Source organism: Osmerus mordax, chromosome 1 (assembly GCF_038355195.1).
Source record: "Osmerus mordax isolate fOsmMor3 chromosome 1, fOsmMor3.pri, whole genome shotgun sequence".
Taxonomy (NCBI): domain Eukaryota; kingdom Metazoa; phylum Chordata; class Actinopteri; order Osmeriformes; family Osmeridae; genus Osmerus; species Osmerus mordax.
The window spans coordinates 9,668,552-9,689,657 of NC_090050.1; the positions used below are offsets into that span (position 1 = coordinate 9,668,552).

Below are 21,106 nucleotides of genomic sequence, written 5' to 3' on the forward strand. Positions count from 1 at the left end.
CAAACAAGTAGACTTCAGAAAAATGTGGAAATAAGTAAATAATTAAATTTCTAGTAGAAACGATGATGCGAGGGGTTCTGATGTTTAGATGCAGTACACAGAACTTAAGACGACTCTGTTTCAGGCGCTTTGCTATTGGTTGATTCCACTGATCGCTAACTGGCTCAAAAAGGGAAGGACCAGTACCAACAAAACACTGTCAGACTCAGACCCTCCATGCAGTCAGCACATGAACCACTGTAGGGGGGTTGTCAGAGAAGAACATCATCAACTACGATAAAACAATTGTGGATTTATTCTAACGTCCACCGAGTGCAGCATATAAACGTAAGTGCCATTAAAAAATTTGTGCCAGTAAAATTGTGTAACACTAGTAAACAATTTAAATGTCAAAGATATACGTGTTATTTATTTAACAATAACATGTTTGGAGCCTTGTGTAATATTGGCTGAATTGTTTTACAGGAATAAATAATTAATTGAAAGCCAGACACTTCTGTGAAAGCGATGGTGAGTTTTTCATGTTTATTAATTTTTGATTTAGTTTTTAAGAAATAACAGCAACAGGGAACTGAATAATACTGCGATTTAGGGCTGTACAGTCACGAGAGAGACGCGTGCTTGGCTTGCACCGAAATGCACCACGCATTCGTAACTTTGCATTAAGTGACATAGGCCTACATGAGGAACGCCGATGTCCACTCTGTAGATTAAAAAGCAGCAAGTCAGTTCCAATTCTAAGGGTACTTCATTCCTTAATGTTGATATTCTTTAAAGGTATATAATATAGTGAGATAGCACACAGTATTCGGATAGCTATCAATGTGATTCATGGCTCTGAGCATTATCACAACAGTCGATTACCAGGCGAGTACAATGGCATTGAAACTTAATTGAAACATGGCGATGAGGATTCTAGAACGCCTCTTTAGATAGCCTATCAGACAAACTGTGTTGCCCGTGCTCTGAAGGTCTACTGTCTGTGTGATTCAAAGCATAAACAGACCCCCACGCTGTTTCGTTAGAGATATGGAGGACAGTAGACTTGTTGGTGGTGGCTAGTAGGTGTGAAGGTCTCTGTGAGCCTGTCTAGAGCTCCCCTCTGGTGCCAAATGGTTGAGATCCCACAGCTGTGATAACATCAGGCCATGGTCACTCACCCCTCTCCCTGGGTCTGCAAGCTGGCCTTAGGAGACTGCACTGCTGGAGTCTGTAACTTTAACGAGCATGCCCATACAGCATGGAAACACACCAAACAAGTGTTGCAGAAAACATTAGCGGAGCTCGTGTTTCCCTGGGGGTTAGTAATTCGTTAAACAGGGAACGTTGTTAGGGCCATCTTCGATATTTGAACTGCTCTGCGTGCCTATTTCACACAACATCAAATACTCATTCCTTGATAGTCATAGTGTGACTCAATCAGTATTACAGACAATATGTGAAAATGAAATGATGACAGGTATATTATTCATACAAAGGGGGTTCCTGCGCCTATTGTGTAATTCCAGTTCCTGAGTTGATGTCACATCCTGTGGAGGATATATTGGCCCTCCTGTGCATGAGTGTGGAGGATGTGCACAGCAGAGCTCCTTTCAGGATCCCTCAGTGTAGCTGGTCCAGCTTCCTCTCCTGCTGTACAGAAGTGGAGGAGGGGGGGGATCTCCTGGACATCCTGTCCCACGGAGCCATGCTCTCTGGTGGGGCAGGAGGAGCAGCCTGCTCCAGAAAGCTGCTCTGGGCCCCACAGGAATGTCTGGCCCTGCTGATGTGGTGGAGCCCTGGAGGAGAACCCAGCTGGGGGAGCAGAGCTGGGGAGCTGCTCTGGTTTGATCTCAGCCAGTCGTTAGGAGCTTGTCAAGGGCTGCAGGGACCAGAAGGATATAACAGGCGGGGGAACGCTGGTGGCTCTTCGGGTAGAACGCGTCCCATATGGGCTGAGGACCTAACACGGTGTTCCGATCTGCATGGCTTCCCCCCTCTCCCCCCCTACATTTCCCTGTCTATCTGTCTCTGTCCAATAAAGCTGTGAAAAAAAGCCCCAAAATGTTTCAAACATTAAGAAGATAGAACAGAGCTCAACTGTATTGAGAGACTGTGTAGTAAATGAAATAGTAGGCTGGGTGTGTGTGTGGGGCCGTGCCTAACCCTTTTCCATCTCCTGTGTTGCTCTGCAGCTGTGTCTAGGTGACTCGGGAGATTGCCTGCGGGAGCAGGTCCAGCACGTCATGCGCTCACTGCAGGACCTGAAGCAGATGAGCAGGCCGCTGAGCGACCCCTCCGGCCGCTCCTTCGCCGCCGCCCACTTCTGCCACCGGCGGGCGGCGCAGCGAGAGCGCCTCACCCGCCTGCGCGTCTCCGAGGCGGCCAGCGAGGCCAGCGCCTACGACTCGGCCTGCTGCCTGGCCAGCCCCGTGGAGGAAGAGGAAGGGGAGCACGAGCAGGAGGGCTGTCGGCGTCTGTCGGCGCGAGGTTCCCCCGGCAGCGAGAAGAGCCTGGAGTTTGACTCGGGCTACTCGGAAGCGTCGTGGCAGGACGAGGGTGTGGTGCTGAGGAGGACCAGGAATGTGCGGGTGTCCTCGTCCGCCTGCCTGCGCACCAACCGGGGCCCCTGCGGGCGGATCCGCCCCAAGTCCACCTCGGACGCGTGCCTGGAGCGCTGGACGTCGTTCGAGGCCAGCGACCCCGAGGACTGGACGGCGTCTCTGCTGAGTCGCAGCAGGAACCGACAGCCCCTGGTCCTGGGGGATAACAGCTTTGCGGACCTCATCAAGAACTGGATGGACCTGCCCGAGTGTCCTGAGGCGGCAGAACCGAAGACCAACTCGGGCCGGCGCACGGCCAAGGAGCTGCTAGTCAACGTGCGCAGGAGGCTGGCGGGGATGTCGAAGAGCGTGGAGGTCAGGGCCAGGCCGGCAGACTGCTCCAGGGTGAGCAGGGAGGCGGCGGTCCCCAAGCGCATGTCCTGCCCCGTGGGCTTCCAGCCACGCAAGCCCTTCTTCCACCAGTCCCACACGGGCCTGCACCAACCGGAAACGGACTTCTACCAGTTCACCGCCCTCATGATGACCGGCAGTCGGCAGCCCATCATATGCAATGACGTCGTCGGGTATATCTGAGTGACGCGATCGATCGCTACGGACCTTTCACAGATTCGAATACCGTATGACGTTGGATATTTTTATTTTTATATGCTGTCCATATTTGTATGTCGTTGAAACCGTTGCAATAAAAATGTTTTTATTTAATATGAAAATGTGTTCATTGCATTTTTATGTGCCGGTAATATGGTTCCTGCTTAGGCCATGTAAAGCTCCTTTACTGACTGAGACTCTGACCAGACAGCATATGCTAGCTCTTTAGTGCCTCTAACTGCCAACATCACTTCTGAAACGCTTCACTCACTCAAAAAGGAACTAAATACGTTGGGTTGTTCGATTGACCATTGTATACAGTCATTTGAATACAAATGGAAAAGTGGGTGTAGTTCCTAGTGTAGTCATGATTTGCACATGAACAGGTAGAAATCCATTGTGCTGAATGGAGCTAGTAGTAAAGAGGGTGTTATGATGAACTATCTAGTCTCCAAGGAAGCCCAGATCACAAGTGGCAGTCAACAAGCTTTTATTCAGTTCAGACCAGAGAACACCATAGAAATACCTTTTTCAATCGGTGAAAGAATAGGGTTTCAGCATCAGAATACAAGCCTGCAGTATTTACACTAGTCACCCAGATCTGAGGAGAGGGGGAAGGTTAGTGAGATAACCATGCTGGTCTGACAGAGGAGGCAGCCTGCTCCCACTGGAGCTGACATCAACACAGAGATGTTTACATCTCAGAGCATGGAGGAAGGCCACATCTACACCCCCCCCACTCCAGAAAACCTGGAGGCTGCCTGACCTCATGCCTGGATCACTTCCCAGATGTGATTTGCTGTGTGTGTGTGTGTGTGTATGTGTGGACCATGGGGGTTTGGTACTGACCCAACAGCTGTATTCAGATGGTTCACTAACTGTTGGAGCCACAGCACCGACACCCTGGTCGATCTGCTGCTGTTAGCTCCGGATGCCCCTAGCCGCCCCCCCACCCCCCCCCCCCCCCCCCCCAGCTGATCTAATCCGTATGCCCTGGCATGTGTCCACAGCCCGCTGCACAAACACTGAGAGGACCTGCACGCAGAACTACAGATGGCGGACCTCGCTGCAGCATCTGTCGCATGGTATTACCCACAGCCACAGTTGATAAGAACCCATAATGGAGCAGTCAAGGCCGGCCAGGCGAGGAGAGGAACACCCCCCCCCCCTCCCCCTCTCTTCCCCTTTCTCTTCCACCACTCTATATCTGGCTTTATTCAACACATCTGGCCTTATCTCAGCATGGTATGCCACTATATGTTTCGCGCACGTCCGTTTAAAAGCAATCATCTTGCATGCTTGGAGGGGATGGATGGATCAGGGCTGGGGGGACTACATGCTGGTGCATGTGTAGGAGGGCGTTTTCCAGGAAAGGTGTCAATTACCTGCTCGACCTCCATTTCCCTTAGAGCTGCTTTGCTTTGGTGATGGCCAGATAAGGCTGGGCTATCAATATTACAAATGCTGTCTAGCAGGAATCAGTTTTGACATCTTAGTATTTAAAAACCAAACCCATCATATATATATATATACGTCAATGAAAACAGATGAATCTTTTTCCCTACTTAAAAGCTTGTAACAATAACATTTAAAGCACAAGTAGAATTGGATCGTGACAGGTTCATTTCAGAGGGGACGATGACGTGCCGTGTTGGACAGCTGGGCGCGCCGCTCCTCCGTCTGTGCCCCTCGTCTCCACGGTCCACTCTTGATGACCTCATCAGAGCAGGTAGTGGATGGGCGGCACCGCCTCGCAGTCCTCGTCCTCTGCGAAGGAGGGGAACATCTCGAGCATGTGCAGGTGCTCGGGGAGGTCCGCCTTGGTGACCTTCCTCACCACGTCAGACACGCTGTGGCGAAACACACAACAGAGAAACACATCGACTCCAGGCTTTAGCTAGGCGTGTCATGTGATTGCATTTCTTTTAACAACCAAAAAAGCACCGTTCCTCTTTTTTATACTTTTGGTCGTGTTTTTGTGTGTATTTGTAAAGCAGAAGAGTCAGGTGGCTGAGCGGTGAGGGAATCGGGCTAGTAATCCGAAGGTTGCCAGTTCGATTCCCGGTCATGCCAACTGTGTCCTTGGGCAAGACACTTCACCCTACTTGCCTCGGGGGAATGTCCCTGTTTGTGTAAGTCGCTCTGGATAAGAGCGTCTGCTAAATGACTAAATGTAAATGTAAATGTAGACGAAACGTTTTTCAGGAGGTGACCGACTTGCAGGGTGACACATCCAATTTTGGAATTGCCCCCCGTGGGACGAGGAGAAGCATCGCGACGGAACCGCGACAGAAAACACGACAAGAGCTCACAACCAATCATCTTCAGTGCCTCGTCGACCGTGGCCTACAAGTGGCCCTCTGACAGGCGCCTGCTTCACGTCCCCTGGATCGATTGCTGCCTCTCCTCTCCTCCGTGCGGCCCAGGAGGACTATAAACAACGGAAGCTGGAAGAAGGCCCAGCTCAGGATGTGACTTGAAGGGAGCATTTATCAAACCATGCCTGCTGTCATGAGGCCTCCTCTGGCCCTCTCTCCTCAACATCCCACCCCCCACCCCCGCTTCCTCAGAACAAGGACGAGCCGACACGACACACTCTCCTGGGAGTGAGGTGCTGACACACGACCCCCATGGAGGACAGGACGAGCGGCGGGAGGAACAGAGGGAGGTGGGGGGGGGGGGGGGGGTGAGGACAGGCAGATAAGAGACCCCGTCGTGGGGTTGAGCAGGGAGAAGAAGAGGGTCAACCCGAGATATCTCCCGGGCCCGTCCTCCCAACCCTGACCCGTTCGGAGCACCGTTCACCAACACGAGGGGTTAAACAGGAGCACGCCGTCAGAAAGCTACTTTGCACTGTGCACGCGCACACACGAGGTAAAGAGATTCAGGAGAAGACCGAGTCGAAATGTGAAGCCCGGAGCTACGAAAAGTCTCCCCAGTGTGGCGCAATAAAAAAAAGAGGGACGTGCGCCTCAGCGGCACGGCCGAGGCGAGCCAACCGGGTGTCCTGTAGCCTCGGCCTGGATGAACTCTCTCCCCTCTCCGCTCCTCCCGTTACGGACGCAAAGGAAGCGCGGAGACGAGTGAGTCGCCGCTCCCTGTCCTGACACAAAGGGGAAGAGGCTCATCCTGCCATTAGCCTCTAAAACAAACAGGGACTGTTGCTGCTTCTGTCTGTTGGTGTGGATGTAGATGGGTGTGCGTGCTTTTGTGCCTGTGTGGTGTCGATGTTGGTGCCTGTCCCGGTGATAACAATCCCTCAGTCGTCTCCAGTCACACAGAGCAGACGGGTTCAGGGCGGTTCAGGTTCTACAGGCTGAGACGTACCTCAGCAGCAGTCTCTCCTGGTGAGCGGGGCCGGCGTCGTACAACACGGCGCTCCCATAAAACAGGCTGCTGATCTCCAAGTGGTACTCCTCCTGCGAAGAAAACACCAGCGATGGAACGTTTACACACAGCATAGAGCGGATTAGAGTATTAGAGGCTGTATTTGCAGGAAGTCCAGCGAGCCACTGTCCAGGGATGACCCACAGCTTCCACAAGTACACCAGTGGATCATTGCAGGCCAGAGGCAGGGGGGGGGGGGGGAACTGGAGGCAAACATGCAATCTTGTTTTTGTGAATTTAACCACGAGTAAATTGGGAGGATGAAACAACAAGTCAATTCTACGTTCAGGGCAAGTAGATGCAGGTTTGCTCCGCAGCTTGGAGATGTTGTGTTGAGACGCTGCCAATGCAGCTGACCTACATGACTCAGGGCAGAATGTGGAGGGAGCGGAGGAGCATGGATCCAGAGAGGAATTATCTCGACACTGAAATGCACGTGCAGACATGTCTCTAATGTCTGCCCCTGCAGTTGTGCAAACACACATACGCACCTTCAGTCTGGGATGGGCCCCTCGCTCAGCTATCCTGCTGATGAGTCGCTAACCACGACACCCCCCTCCTCCACCCCACCCCACCACAACCCACCCCCCTCCCCCACCCCACCCCCACACTCCAGTCCTTCACTCTTCACATCATATGTGAGAACAACTATGTTAACAGTCTATATAGCTCCATCAGCACGTGTATGTGTGTTTGTGTGTGTGTGTGTGTGTGTGTGTGTGTAGGGAGGGAGACTGCATAGTACCTTGATGTGGCTGAGCAGTTCTCCCAAGGTCATTTCCTGCTGGCCATCTCCTCTGCCCCGGACCTGGAAGTTATCCCACAGGGAATACTCCTTTTCTGCAACCTAGAGATAGACACAACACACACACACACACACACACACCTGGCACATCATACATACAGTAGAGCAGTAGCCCACACAGTAGGTTCAACCTCCTAACAAAACATGCCAAATAACCCAGAACAAATACATCATTCAGCTGAAGTGTACTTTCAAAACACAGAACATTAAACAATATTTAGGAACCCTTTTGTCCCAGAGTCAGAATAACTGTTTCCTTCTCTGAGCTGGAGAGCATCTGACACGGTTCAGCAGTGCTACGGACAGTTAAGCATCAGTAGCTCTAACGTTACGGCTGTAACGAGTGAAATAAGGGAGAATATAATATTTATGCTGTATGCCATCCCCATGAATACAGTGAGCTAGGTGCCGGGCAAAAACCCACGATCTGTCCCTAGTTGAAATGTTTAGTATTTTAGAAAATATGAGCCATTAAGAAAATGACATTGAAGAATATGGTTGATAAAAACTTCACCTCTAAGGATATGAACACCCTCCCCTCGACTGTGCAATAACAACTGAGGAATTTTCCAGATGCTTTGCCAGACTGCAGATCCAATGGCAGCAACAGTCAGGGGCTTTTAGTCAAGAGTTTGAAGGGCCAGTTTTCCTTCAGTGTTTCCTGGGTCGCACATATAGAGCCTCTGTCTGGGGGCTGGCTCTCTGACAGGAACCGCTGAGTCAGACCAGGGGGATAAGGAATGGAAAACCCGAACAGAGATACACTTGATGCCGTCCACCTCAGAAGAAAGCCAGACCCTCCCCTCTTCAACAGCTGACGACCACTGACGTGATGAAAAGACCCATACTGCTTGCGTGAAACATATTGACACCGACACAATAACAAGAACCTCACCGCAAGAGTCCTTCTCAATGTTGCGCGTGTTGCAGGAGAACACGCACAACGTGATTCACCCATTCCGAATGCTGAAACAAAACCCATGGATGACGGGGATGTTGATTCCAACAGCTGGAGGGCCTGTTTTGGCTCTAAAGTCTGGATGAAAAGAAGAGATGAGAGGAAACCAGGGCCTCGAACCAGTCATCCTATCTTTTACTGAGACAACACAGTTTTCACCCACTACTTCCTCGTAAACCTTCTTCATCACGAGGTGATGGTGTGACGTTGCTATGGTGCTGGTCTGCTACAAGGAAGCCTCATGATCTCCAGGTCATATTAGGCCATTGGTATCACAGAGGAGGCTAGCCATAGCTAAGGTCTCCAACACAACTCGTTTCAAATCCTCACCAACAGAGACGTTCTACCAGCCACAGCGATTCATGTGAATCTCTAGAACCTTCAACTTTCAAGGGGTTTCTTCTCTTGTCATTCCACATTCTACTCAAGAGAGGTGCGACTCGCTCCCGCAGGGGAAAAATGTCAAAATATGTCCCTTGCAGCTTCTCGCAGGGCAGGAACTGTCTGGTGGGGGGGGGGGGGGGGGGGGGGGGGGGAGGGAGGGGGGTTGAGTGAGAGATCGAGACTTGGCCTTAGAGCTCAATACCAAAAGTCCAGCAAAACCTGTGTCTAATTATCTCTGCTTCAGCGGCCAAGAGGAACTGTGGGTCTGGTTGAGGCCCTCTGCATTTAGAACCTGGGGTCACACACACACACACACACACACACAGTGGGGCTGCTCCTTTAGTCTATACCGCTGGCTCGTGGGCTAGGATTCACATACCACGCCTCTGTGGCTAGGAAAGCCCCAGAAAGCTATGTTGAAATCACCCAAACAAAATGTTGAACATAAATAAAAACATTTCTTTTGAGAGAACCGGTATTTCTTTGTCTGCCATCAGAACAGATGGAGGTTTTCCCCAGAGACCAGGACAAGGGCAGTGCTACTCATGGAGTCTTGTGGATTCTGCAGTGTAAACCAGGCTATTTCGATCAGTTCCCCCTCCCTTCCTCTCCTTAAAATCTGTTGAAGAAGTCCAGCAGGAACACTGGGCCAATCGGCTGGTCTGTGTGTGTCGGCTGCATGTGGCCCAGAGTGATGTCACCCCCCTCGCCGCCACAGCGGAGAATAAACACAAGCAGAAATGGTGGAACCAAGCCCACTGCTGGAAAGAGTTAGAAAGCCCCAACATCTCCATACAAGTCTCTTTGGAAGTGAATTCTCCTAATAGAAAACACAATCGTCCCAAGAAAAGGACCATTAAAGTGGACAAAAGTATTAATGGGTTTTTATATTTGTCCCACATCTGAGGGAATGACCATGAAGAAACCAGCACAGTGTCTGGCTTCACAATGACTGTGAAGCCTAATGACAAGCTAGCTTACCAATACCTCAAATGACTGTGACCGTACTCATAAAGTGCTTGAATTTCGGGAAAAAAAACAAAAGACTTGCAGAAGCAAACGCAGCCTCTACAAATGCTGAGAACCCGATGATTAAGTGAACCGTGAACCCAGACAGGATGGGGTGCTCCAATGAGTCACCTTTGTGGTAGGAAGTCCCCCATCTCTGGAACGGAGTGACTGGCAGTATAGATTCTTGGTTTTGGAAGTATTAAGACAACCAGCTGATTGGAGACGGTCTCTTAAAGAATAATGACCGGTTCCAACACACGATAATAGTGGCAAAGTCTCTCTCTGAAGCATGAAGGTCAAAGGGCGGTCTTTATAGTGAATAGAGAAAGCAAAGATAACATGCAGCTGAACAGATGTTCATTATCCAATCGGGCGCATACTACATCATTGGCCCGTGACGTCATCAGCACACATGATAAGTTACAGATACAACACATGTACAGTAAAGAATGCACTGGCTGATGATCTACTGATTGTGATTAATAGAAGTAAAGAAGAAATCCCCCTGATTTTTTCCTACTCTACTCTAGTCTGGTGTTAGTTCCATACAACCCAGAGAGTGGGTCTAATCTGGTCAAAGGCCCCAAGCTGGACGTGAGAGGGCTACTCGTGTCAAACTCTGGCTGACTGCTCTTCATTGTAATGTGGGTTAAACACAGCCTGAAAGGCTGAAACGCTGGCATCACCAGTGACTGGGATAGGCTTTTTAAAGAAGCCCTCTCTCTGACACCAGCCAACATTCTCATCTGTTGCCCACATATCAACATGCATTACAACTGGGGCCCTGTCAAACACATCTACGCTGGGGGCTTGCCAACATGCAGAGATATAAACCACAGCAGGAGACCGTAGGAGATGCCAGTATGGGTGACCTTGACTCTGTAGGCTGGATCCAGCTGCTCCTGTAAAGCGTTTTTGCTCATTAAACTATCAAAAGACAGTCTCTTTCTCCATTCTGGTACCTGTAATAACATCACGTGAATCAAGAGAGTACCCAATGACAGTACATGTAAATGAAAATTTCCACAAGACCAACAATACACCTGTCTTCCCTCATGAGCAGGAAGGACGTTTAATATGAATGTTCCAATTGTGCCTGGTCAGAAATGCACTTCTTGCCGTTGCCAGTCCCTACCAGACCTCTACTAACAGTAGAGCTCCCCCTGTCTGTCAGGATGTCCTGTACGGAGCAGGAAGCAGGAAGCTGGACGGGATTCCACCGTGACAGATCTCCCTGAGGAAGTCAGGCTTGGGCTGGAGCTTCCAGCTTCCCTGGAAGTAAGCCAACATCCCAAAGACACCTTGATGAACAGATAACACACACCTCCTCAGGACCAGTCCAAACGGTCAGGGGCAGGTCTGTGATCCATGTGGATCACGCCACTGGACACTCTTGACTTCCCAGAGATGAATTCCGAGCCAACATTATCATCCCTCTCCAACCAGAAGAAGCAGACGTAAACACAGGAAAATGAAACAGACATTCATTAGCAGCCAGGGCACATGACTGTAATGGGCAACAAACATACACTCCGCGTCCGATAACAGAGAAGGAGACTTAAAATAGCTGTCCTCAGCCAGATATCAATGTTAGCTAATCCCACATGCAGGAAGTTCAGCGACCTGGCAAGTGAGGGGAAGCCAGAGGAAATTCTGCCACTGAGTCCAGTAAACTCCCAGCCCGGACTGATAAGGGAACCAGGGTGCGAATTACGGGGGGGTTGGGGGGGTCTGACCCCCCTAATTAAGACTTGGACCCCCCCAAAAGAGGTAAAAACAACAGGTCGGGGGGGGGGGGGGGTCGATACACGCCCTGGAGAAGAAGTTGCCCCCCCCCCCCCCGATTGTCATTGTATAATTTGCACTCTGAAGGGAACCAAAACGCTCCAGAGGCGGTTTCACCGCCACAAAGCAGAAGCATGTTGGCCATTTGCTACAGGCCTTGAAGTTAGCTTGGGCCAGACTGTAATCATAATTTGCAGCATTCTGCCCTTTCACACAATGGAGCATTCTCACCGACAGGAAGCCGTGGTCATGCGGCTAAACTTGATAAGTCCTTCTTCCTGCGGCACGCAGCAAGAAACAGCAATGTCACACTGCAGTCTCTGTCGTAGCTCCTTGCCAAAGCTCCACCATAGAATGGTTTTTATAACTCGTGGTGGCTTGAGGGCTCAAAAGTCCCCTTCTGTCTTTGAACGGTTTCAAAATGATCTTTAGGGAGGACAGATCGGCTGAGTAAGGTCTGTGTGGTCCTTTAGATCTTATTCTTGATTCCTGGTATAAAGCTCTCACTTAACGTAGCTTTTTATCTCACATCAGAGAAAAGACAGATGCTCTACCAAGGCCAGGCTGAGGCCTTCTTTAAAGGGCGACAGGATTAAATGAATGACTTATCTTATCATTCAATAACCCCCTCGGGGGGATTGCCTGTCAGTTTGTGATTAAGTATTTTCGAATTTACGTGTCAGTTCAAGTACAGTCGTTTATATCTTCAACATTTGAAATTGATTGTGCAACAAACCACAAACTTGAACACGACAGCCTGTCGTGTTGTATCAACCTGAAATAATATTCATCAGACAGGATCTCCTCGCACAGGACAGAATGTGACTCGGGCAAATCCAGGAAATACCTCTCTCACGGCTGTTAAACTGTCAACAGACAAAAACAGTGGAACCATCCAAGTGAGGGAAGAAACCATTTCCTCTTTCTCCCATCCCAGTCAGTCAGGGCAGAGTGAACCAGCCTCTGTTGACGTCTCCTCTACGTCACGTCGTCGCCTGCCAGCTGTTCTGCTGCTGACGCACATCCATCCAGATCAATAGGAGCCCCAAAGCCATCAGAAGGGTAACACAGATCACCACACTGTCCACCGTATTCATATATGTAACCTGTTGGTACTGGTTGTTCGCGTTTTTTCACGTTTTGAGGCTCGCGTGTGTGTGCTTGGTACAGCAGTTCACCGACCAAGGTAGAGGCGAGATGGAGTGTGTGTGTGTGTGTGTGTGTGGGGGGGGGGGGTCATGTTTAACACAGATGGAGAGTCACCCTGCCGGCCGTGCCCAGAAGCCTCACACCACACCAAGCCAGGCTGTAGTGTTCTGGAACATTTCAGTACACCGCACGATCAGCACAGACGTCTCAGGGACCCCAAAGTGAAACCGGTGGTTAAAGTAGACAGACTGTGGTCCTGGGGATGCCATCTGCTACCTGATGGTGTTATTGATCAGCTTCTCCAGGGAGGGGGCCCTCCCCCTCTCTCCCCCCACCCCCCTCGCCCACCTGTCCAGATCCATTTCGAGCTACAACACACTTCAGACAGACTGATGTAGCAACAATATATATGCAAAGACCACAGACCATAAGACATATCTAACCCTCATGCTGGGTAGAAATAGCTAAGTATTACAAAAAAAAACTCCCATTGCCAGTTTATGGCTATTACCTCAAACTGACAAACTGACCAGTCCAGGGGGGTGGGGTGGGAGGGGGTGCAGGTCTGGCCAGCCAACCAGAATCCCTCAGGGAACTGCAGAGTTTAACACACAGGCTACAAGCATTCAGGCCCTTTCAAGGGCCTCCTTTGACGTGTAAATAGCAAACAGAATCTCCATGATTGTCTTTCAAATGAGGAGATAACAGTGCTCCAGCTCAGTGGTACAACCTCAGGCAGAAGGACAGAGTCAATAAAGTTTGCTCCTTACAAATGGTGCATTCTATAAACCCTCCAGAGACTGGATCCTGCAAACCTTCAAAGGCCAAACAGCATGCAGTCACTGTTGTATACACATACATCAAGATGCTTTCAGAACAAGTACAGATGGCTTTCAGGCCATGGTACCTCAGGATATAATAATCTGCATCTTAAGAAGTATCATCTTTTGATGTTCTTGACATGTAGTTGGGTATCTACAGCTACTTGTGTACATATCCTACTACTTCTTCCCCAACTCAGGTGAAATGATGGTTTGAAGACTTGTTTTATACTGTACAAAACTTAGCGCTCTTGAGGTGTCTGAAGAGCCTGTTCATAGAGTTGTTTTCTGTTTCCTTCCAGCCTGTGGTATTCATTAGGCTCCACAGAAACAAGGGGTCATGACCTTTGGAGACTCAGGGCACGGTAAGGATGATGTAACACGTCCACGTAACAGCTACCCAGGCCTGGGCGTCGGTCTTATCGGCAACTCAATACGACGGTTCAATACATGCTGTCGTCATGTCGCAGCACAATCCAGGCATCAAGACTCACAGCCAGTGAGACATGTGACTGGTCTGGTCAATGCCTCGCAGCACAACGCGCTGACCCCTGGACAGCCATCGTGTGTGTGTGTGTGTGTGTGTGTGTGTGGGGGGGAGACCCGGGCCATGGAGCGTACAGGGCCTCGCACATGCGCTCCTCCAGTCTGGCTTTAGCTTCCCCAAACACACCAGGGGGAAAAGTGTCAACATTAACACGGGCATCGGTTAACAAGCCCACGATACACCCAAATCACCTTAATTAGGAGGAAATGACTGGCTAGGAAGCGGTTAGCAGTGTGTTGGGATAAATACCCAGGAGCCTTGCTGGAGAGGAAAGGGATCTGAGGGTGTGTGGTGATAAGCTATGCCGACAGCGCAGGCTGTTTTTAAGAGAGGCCGGGAAACGGCATGGATTAAGGTGAAGGGAACAAGCAGGAGATACCATGTACCTGTCATCGGTGTAGGTGACATAGGGTGCCAAGACAAGGGGGGGGGGGGGGGGGACACTATGTTCCCAAGCCTTGGGTTGCATGTTTAACTGAACGGAACAACACCAATTTGCCTCCTCGCCGATCGATATACTGCTGCTCTTGCTCTCGGGGGGGAGGGGGGAGGGGGGGGGGGGGTTCTTCAGGGGTCAATCTTGCTCTAGGGCACCAAATGTGCTAGCATTGGCACTGCCATGCACACATAGAGACAATCACTTTCTGCTGACTCTGCTCCAGCCAGTGTATACGTCTAACTGTTCCCCTGAGGAAGACAAGACCAGACAGGAAATGAAGGAATCCAGTGGGGCGTGGCGCGACTTGACACAGGAAGTCCATTTTTCACCCCTGACCTGCGAGATGGCGCCTGCCCCCCTGACTGGGGTTCATGGGTCAGTGATGTCTGTGTGGGTCGGGGTCAGCCCCAACTGTCCTCCAAGCCCCTCCCCCCACCGGGAGAGGAACAGCCCCCACCCCGGACTGTTCCGTCGCCTCTGACTGCCTGGATCCTCATGTGTTCTCCTGCTGGCTCGGCGCCAGATGCCAACTGAAATGTTGCGGTCCTGGACGACTATTTCCACCGTCACACGAGCTCCACGTGAACACCTTTGCCAGTCTATTTTCAACTCTTCCTCTTTGATCTAAATAGGTTCCCTGTTCCAAGTTAATGAAACGGACTTGTTTACTGACAGCTGCCCATATCTTAGATAGTCCCCCCCCCCCCCCCCGACTGTGACGGACAGAAACCCAGCAGCCGCCCAAGCTGCTTCCTGTCTGAAGAGGACGTGGTGGGGGGGATGTCGGACCTGAGCACCTACACGCGGTTATATTCCATAACACGTAGGGTGAGACCCAAACACACAGTCACACTGGGTGACTCATCACAAGGCAGAAATGTGAAAGACTGGATGCATGCTGTCAAACCAGTGTCAACCAGTGGTTCCACTTTTTTGTAACCACTGTTGACAGTTGACTGTGTTTTAACTAAACGGTTCAACTGAGTAGCTTCGGGAATCAACGCGGTGCAACGCGCTGCGCTCTCCGAAATGCGAACGTTTGTGGAAAAGAAAACACAGGAAGTGTGTTTTTTTGTTTGATCAGGCTCTCTCCAGCACCCCCCCCCCCCTCCCTCCCAGATCCTGCCCTGCTCTTATCAGCACGCCGCTCTGCTGCCCAGCAGGGGCCCAACCACTGGACACTCATTATGGGATGTTCCTGTTGATCTGGGATTAACTCTCACACACACACACACGTCTGGACAAACAAACACACACACGCCACTCAAAAGACCTACGTATCGTTGCTAAACTGGTGGACGCTGTCTCGCAGACTCAGACTCCTGCAGGCGTGAGGCAGAAGTGTTCCATACTGTTGCAGAGTGAGGAAGAGGACAGTACGGCTCACTGCTGAATGATTGTACACAGACGCTGAAATGCTAACATGCGTGTAGTGTTTGCTCGAAAGAGTAACAGTTAACAAGATAACGGTTGTCAGCTCACAGAACGTCATTACATGTAAAGGTTATACAAAAAGGTATTACATCGGAGTACTCTGTGATGAGCAATGTTAATCGTTCAGAGATCTTAGTAAAGGGAATATCTGTGCAAAGGGTTGTCCAAAAAATTGCATGAAATATCATCAAATTAAAGTAGACAGGCTGCACTTTAATATCATTGCCATCATATTCTGTCAAACCCAAAATGAATAAGTACAGAGTGAAACATGGTTATACATTTGGGAGATTATGCAATGGAAAAGCTTCAAGTGTTACTTCCTTCCTGCCAATTAATGTCCTTGTGGAACACTTGAGAAGTGATCTAAACTAGCAGTATGTCATTCCAGAGGAAAGTAATCTTCCCTGTCTCACTGGAGGTACATCAGGCCTGTTCATTAGGACCAGAAACACTATCTACACCCACAGCCTGAGGGACACAGCTTCCTCCAATCACTCAGCTCTATGTTCCGCTGGGATTTAAGACCAATAAATTATTTTATTTCTATTTTCCATTACAAATTTGGACAAGTTTCTTTCCTTGCACACACACATTCATATCAGGCAAATACACACATACATGCGCACACACACACACACTGCACACACAGATAAAGAACCGGTCGTTTTGGAAGAGCAGTAGCCTGGAGTAGTAGCAGGGAGAGCAGCAGCAGATATGCTGGTAATGATCTCACTAATGGGGCCGGGTCTGGAAGGAAGCAGGCCGGCCTCTCCTCTCCACCTCTGACACCTTCATGTGAACTCCACCTCAGTCAGGCAGACATGGAGCTCTGGACCAGGTGACCTCTAATAACTCCCATATGTCCTCCCTCCCTCCCTCCCTCCCTCCCTCCCTCCCTCCCTCCCTCCCTCCCTCCCTCCCACCATCCATCTCTTCATCCCCCTCTCTCTCTTATGGTTAAGGCAGGCGCTATGGAACATGGTTCAACGGGCTGTTTATTCGTGCTCGATTTTAGTTCCCTCGTATATGGATGGGAGAGTCCTGGTTGGAATCATAACAAGCACGTGTTGGACTTCTGTCTTGGACATAGTAAACATTTGTGAATCAGGTGTGAGGCACACAGCTGATGTGGTGTGTGATTAGCCTTCCCCCACAGGGATTCCTGGCTGGTTGTGTGCGCTTGTGTGTGAGAGATAAAGTGACAGTGAGGGAGAGCAAGTGGTAGAGGAGAGTGAGAGAGAGAGAGAGAGAGAGAGAGAGAGAGAGAGAGAGGGGGGGAGAGAGAGAGAGAGAGAGAGAGAGAGGGGAAACAAGTAACATAAACATCGAGAATGCAATGCCATTCCAGATAAATAACTCATATTTTCCTGCTCAAAATAAACGCGGGGGAAAATGAGTCTCTTGATCAGATCACATGATTATCATAGTACAAATATCTCGGGATGGTTCAAATGACTGCAGGCCGCTCTTGCTTTCACAGGACTAAACTGAAGGGAACTCGTGAGCCTGTTTGACACGCTGTGGTTTGGAGAGGGCCTGCTCACATTCCTCAAGGATAGGTTTGCATGGAAATCAGTTTAATGAGATAATAGTTTTCATCTGGTTCACATATTTATGTAGCATTCTACTCACCCCTGGCAGACACACCAGTACTGCAGGGCTAACCGTCTGCAGTCGGGCAGCAATATACATGCCGACGCCAACTATAGAGTATTTGAAATCAATAGGCCGTCTCGCCCATAGGCACGAGTTACGTAAAGCCGCCAATGTCATCCGGCGGGAATGGAGCACAAACAAACACACAAACACGCACGCCCGCCCTCAGGGGAATGATGGGGAAACACGCTCGTCTCATAAAGTCAATCTAGCTGATGTGATAAAGGGCTCCCACATTCATTAGGCCACTTCATTAAATAGCGTCTCTCTCTCTCTCTCTCTCTCTCTCTCTCTGCGGTCTCTCTGAAGATGTGGGTCTTCGGCAGACACACCAACAGCAGCCCGGGGGAACAGGGGGCTCCGCAGGGGGGCCACGGAGAGAACACAGTCAGGTTTTACCGAGCAGAACTCGGTGTGCCACGTGTGAATGGATCTGGAAGGGAGCCAGGAGTGGCAGGGCCTCTTTGATGGGAAACATCAAGAGTTAATCCCACAAAGCAAACGTAATAGCCTGAGATCATCACTCTCTCCCTACCTCTCTCTACCTCTCTCTACCTCTCTCTACCTCTCTCTACCTCTCTCTACCTCTCTCTACTTCTCTCTACCTCTCCCTACCTCTCTCTCTCTCTCTCGTCCCTCTTTCCTTCTCCTTCTCTCTCCCAGGGCCTTCAAATACATGCAGAGGGACTAAATCTGCTCTCATCGGGCTACTATGGGATGCTGACGGCTGAAAAAAGACATTCAGAGGCGTCTGAATGTACTGCACGCTTCCCGGGTTGGCTGAGGAGGAACAGGCATGCTGGGTTCAGGGTCTGGAGTCATCCGTTACTGGCTGAATTCATTGGGGACACAGTTATCAAACATATGGAGTGTAGCTATGGGCCATATGCAGCTCTGCACGCTCTCTCTCCTAGTAATGGCAACACCCTGGCAGTACCCTGATGGTATTCGAGAGCCTGGCTGTAGCCTGATTGAGATCCAGGCTCGAGGAGCCTAGCTAGGCCAGGCCAGCAGGACAGAGTAGCCTGCGGTGGGTGGAGCTCAGGGGTGGAGCTTTTGACTGCAGATCAAAAGGTTGTTTGTGTATGTCGCTTTGGATAAAAGTGTCTGCTAAATGAAGACATGACATTATTATTATAGCCTGCCTAGGTGATGGACACACACACACACACACACACACACACACACACACAAGAGTATCCAAGTTCCACTCACTGACTCAGTGTGGCGAAAAGTCTGGACCAGTACAAATTCTTACACACACACACACACACACACACATGCACCGTGTGTTAGAATGCTTAAACCAGCGATCGCAAACCAAACAAGGCAGCGAGGGACACCAGAAGGCACCAAGCGGTGTGTGTTCGTCCCTGATCACTCATTATCCTGTAAGTGCTATTCACCAGTCTAGAGTTACACCTCCACAACACAGCTACATGCTGCATGTCCCTGAGGAGGATCATATTATCACACACACACGCACACAGACACACACACACACGCACACAACCCCCGACCACACGCTGGGCTGAATCTCTCCCTTCATCTTGATCTCGCTCCTATTCACTCAGCCCCTGTGATTTCTGCAGCAGACGTGTTTGTCCCCCCCCTGCGACTAGAGAGGTGTCCCTCCCTCCCTCCAGCCACTCTCCACTCCTCACGCTGGGTGTCAGGCCCCCCCTGGGGCACAGCAGCCCACACAGACAAGCCCCTAAACCAGGGGGACACCAACGGGGGGGCGGGTGGTCTCCCCCTGCATCCTCACCGCACCACACACACACAGAAAGAGAAAAACAAAGAGAGAGTAACAGAATGTCACTCCTCCCAGAGCCGGGGAGTGGGGGCAGACAGAGGGAGAGCTGTGGTCCGGATGAGGCTGCGAGGAGCGCTGCGCGGAGCCGCCGGATCACAGGCGGCTCTCCGGGAGAGAAAAACAAATCTGGTTTCAATGCAGCGCTTCCTGCGAAGGCAGGAAATGGCGGGAGTTGGTGCGGGCACGTAACGGAGCTGCAGTGTGAGCGGGGGGGGGGGGGGGGGGGGGGCGGGGGCGGCCGAGGAGCACCACGGGACTCAGGGGGGCTCGCCTCCAACGCTGCTGATTCAATTAGGGGGGTGCAGGCAGAGGGTCAGATACGTAGACTACAGCTAGAACGCAGGGCCGGGAGGAGTGTGGAGCAGAGCGGAGGAGACAAGCGAGACTGAAAGCCTGAACGCCTGGCTAGACTCTTCACTTCACAGCCATTTAGCCCCCGGGTCATGTTTCTGCCTTACTCCCTCCACCCCCACCCCCCAACCCCGCCCCCGCCCCCCCCCCCCCCCCCCCCCCCCCCCCCCCCCTCCTGTGTTTCCAGTCAAGAGCACTCGGGGGCATCATTAGGGCCCACCCCTCCTCACCCGCACCCTGATCCACACACACGCAGGGCGCTGAAAGCCTAGATACCCCATCCAGTTGTTCTGTGCTGGGGTAACACTATCTATGGATCTGGGGAGAAGGCTGGTTGGTGATACGATGTGGTCCTGGTAAGTTCGCGCCTCAGACGGTCCCACCACAGAGAGCAGTGTGAGCCTAAGTCCCCCTGTGGGTTCTGATAAAATATCACATGACTCCACTGCGAAAGAATGCAAGCCCATCTGCACTAAGGAGGCGTATTAAACAGGTAACAGTGCCGTTTAAAAGCTCCCTCAGCAGTCCTCAAAAGCCGTATCCATGACAGCAGGAACTGGAGACGGAAAACACCACGGCGGCGGTGAGCAACGACGAAAAAAGGAAGCAGGATTCAAGTCAGCGCTAGCTTTGTTTAGCCCTGTGTCATTCCTCAGATAGTCATCGGTGGTAAAAAGTTTCAGTGCACTCCAAAGTTATTCCTCTTTTCATGACCCACATCTGGTCCCCAACATCAAAACATAAACACCGAGAGGGAAATAACCCGCTCACATGGCCCACAACCCGTTTGTTGACATATTTATACAGGACGGAGTTTCCTATTTAGGAAACCAGCTGTTTGTCCTGTTCGAGACAACTGTCCTGTGGGAGGTCTGACCTCTGGGGGGGCGGGGACGGACTACAGTAGACCCACCCTTTTCCATCAGTCTCCACAGTGGACCACGGTGTGGGGTTGAGGGGGGGGGGGGGTCTACATCAGGGCTGTGGGGGTAAACCGAGCCCCCCCCAGTACCTCACGTCTGCTCGCCAGTGAGAGTCGACAGCTGCACTCGCTTCAGACGCAGCCTCGTAAAGCCTCTCTTAATCCCGAAGGATATTTAGTCTGGCGCGGGGCGAGAGAGAGAGAACGGAGATGAAAAAAAAAAAATGATGATAAAGCAGCATTTAATACACACGGCCGGGACAAGACCATACGCAGTCGTCTGGCTGTGACACTGCGTTGTGACAGCCTGAAGATATATGCCTGGGATGGCAGGCAGCGGGAGAGGGGAGCTGCCACGGAGGAGGTCCACAGCTGGAAACCTCCGTGTACACCAGTCTCCTTACCTCCATGACCACTGGTTAGACTGACAGACGGGGTCTAGCCGGCTCCTCCCTCTGTACCTCTCCTTCACGCCATCCCCTCCATCTGGCCCAACAGCTTGCCCTT

The 21,106-nt window shown here is 51.0% G+C and overlaps 2 protein-coding genes across 2 annotated transcripts in view; one reads left to right on the top strand and one right to left on the bottom strand.

Annotated features, from left to right (window-relative positions):
• The first annotated feature begins 202 nt into the window (after nt 1–202).
• On the top strand, nt 203–3,249 carry LOC136945795 (PAK4-inhibitor inka2-like). Its single transcript, XM_067239848.1, has 3 exons — nt 203–327; nt 466–510; nt 2,175–3,249. Exons 2-3 carry the CDS (start codon nt 508–510, stop codon nt 3,114–3,116), a joined length of 945 nt encoding a protein of 314 aa, XP_067095949.1. The 5' UTR covers nt 203–327; nt 466–507; the 3' UTR covers nt 3,117–3,249.
• Nucleotides 3,250–4,111: 862 nt separating this feature from the next.
• Nucleotides 4,112–21,106, bottom strand: part of uba7 (ubiquitin-like modifier activating enzyme 7) — a 32,582-nt gene continuing 15,587 nt past the window's right edge. Inside the window, exons 22-24 of the mRNA XM_067239256.1 lie at nt 7,264–7,365; nt 6,459–6,550; nt 4,112–4,981 (exon numbers count right to left, since the gene is read on the bottom strand). Coding sequence (XP_067095357.1) covers nt 4,852–4,981; nt 6,459–6,550; nt 7,264–7,365 — 324 coding nt within the window. The 3' untranslated portion in view covers nt 4,112–4,851. The remainder of the gene's footprint in view (nt 4,982–6,458; nt 6,551–7,263; nt 7,366–21,106) is intronic.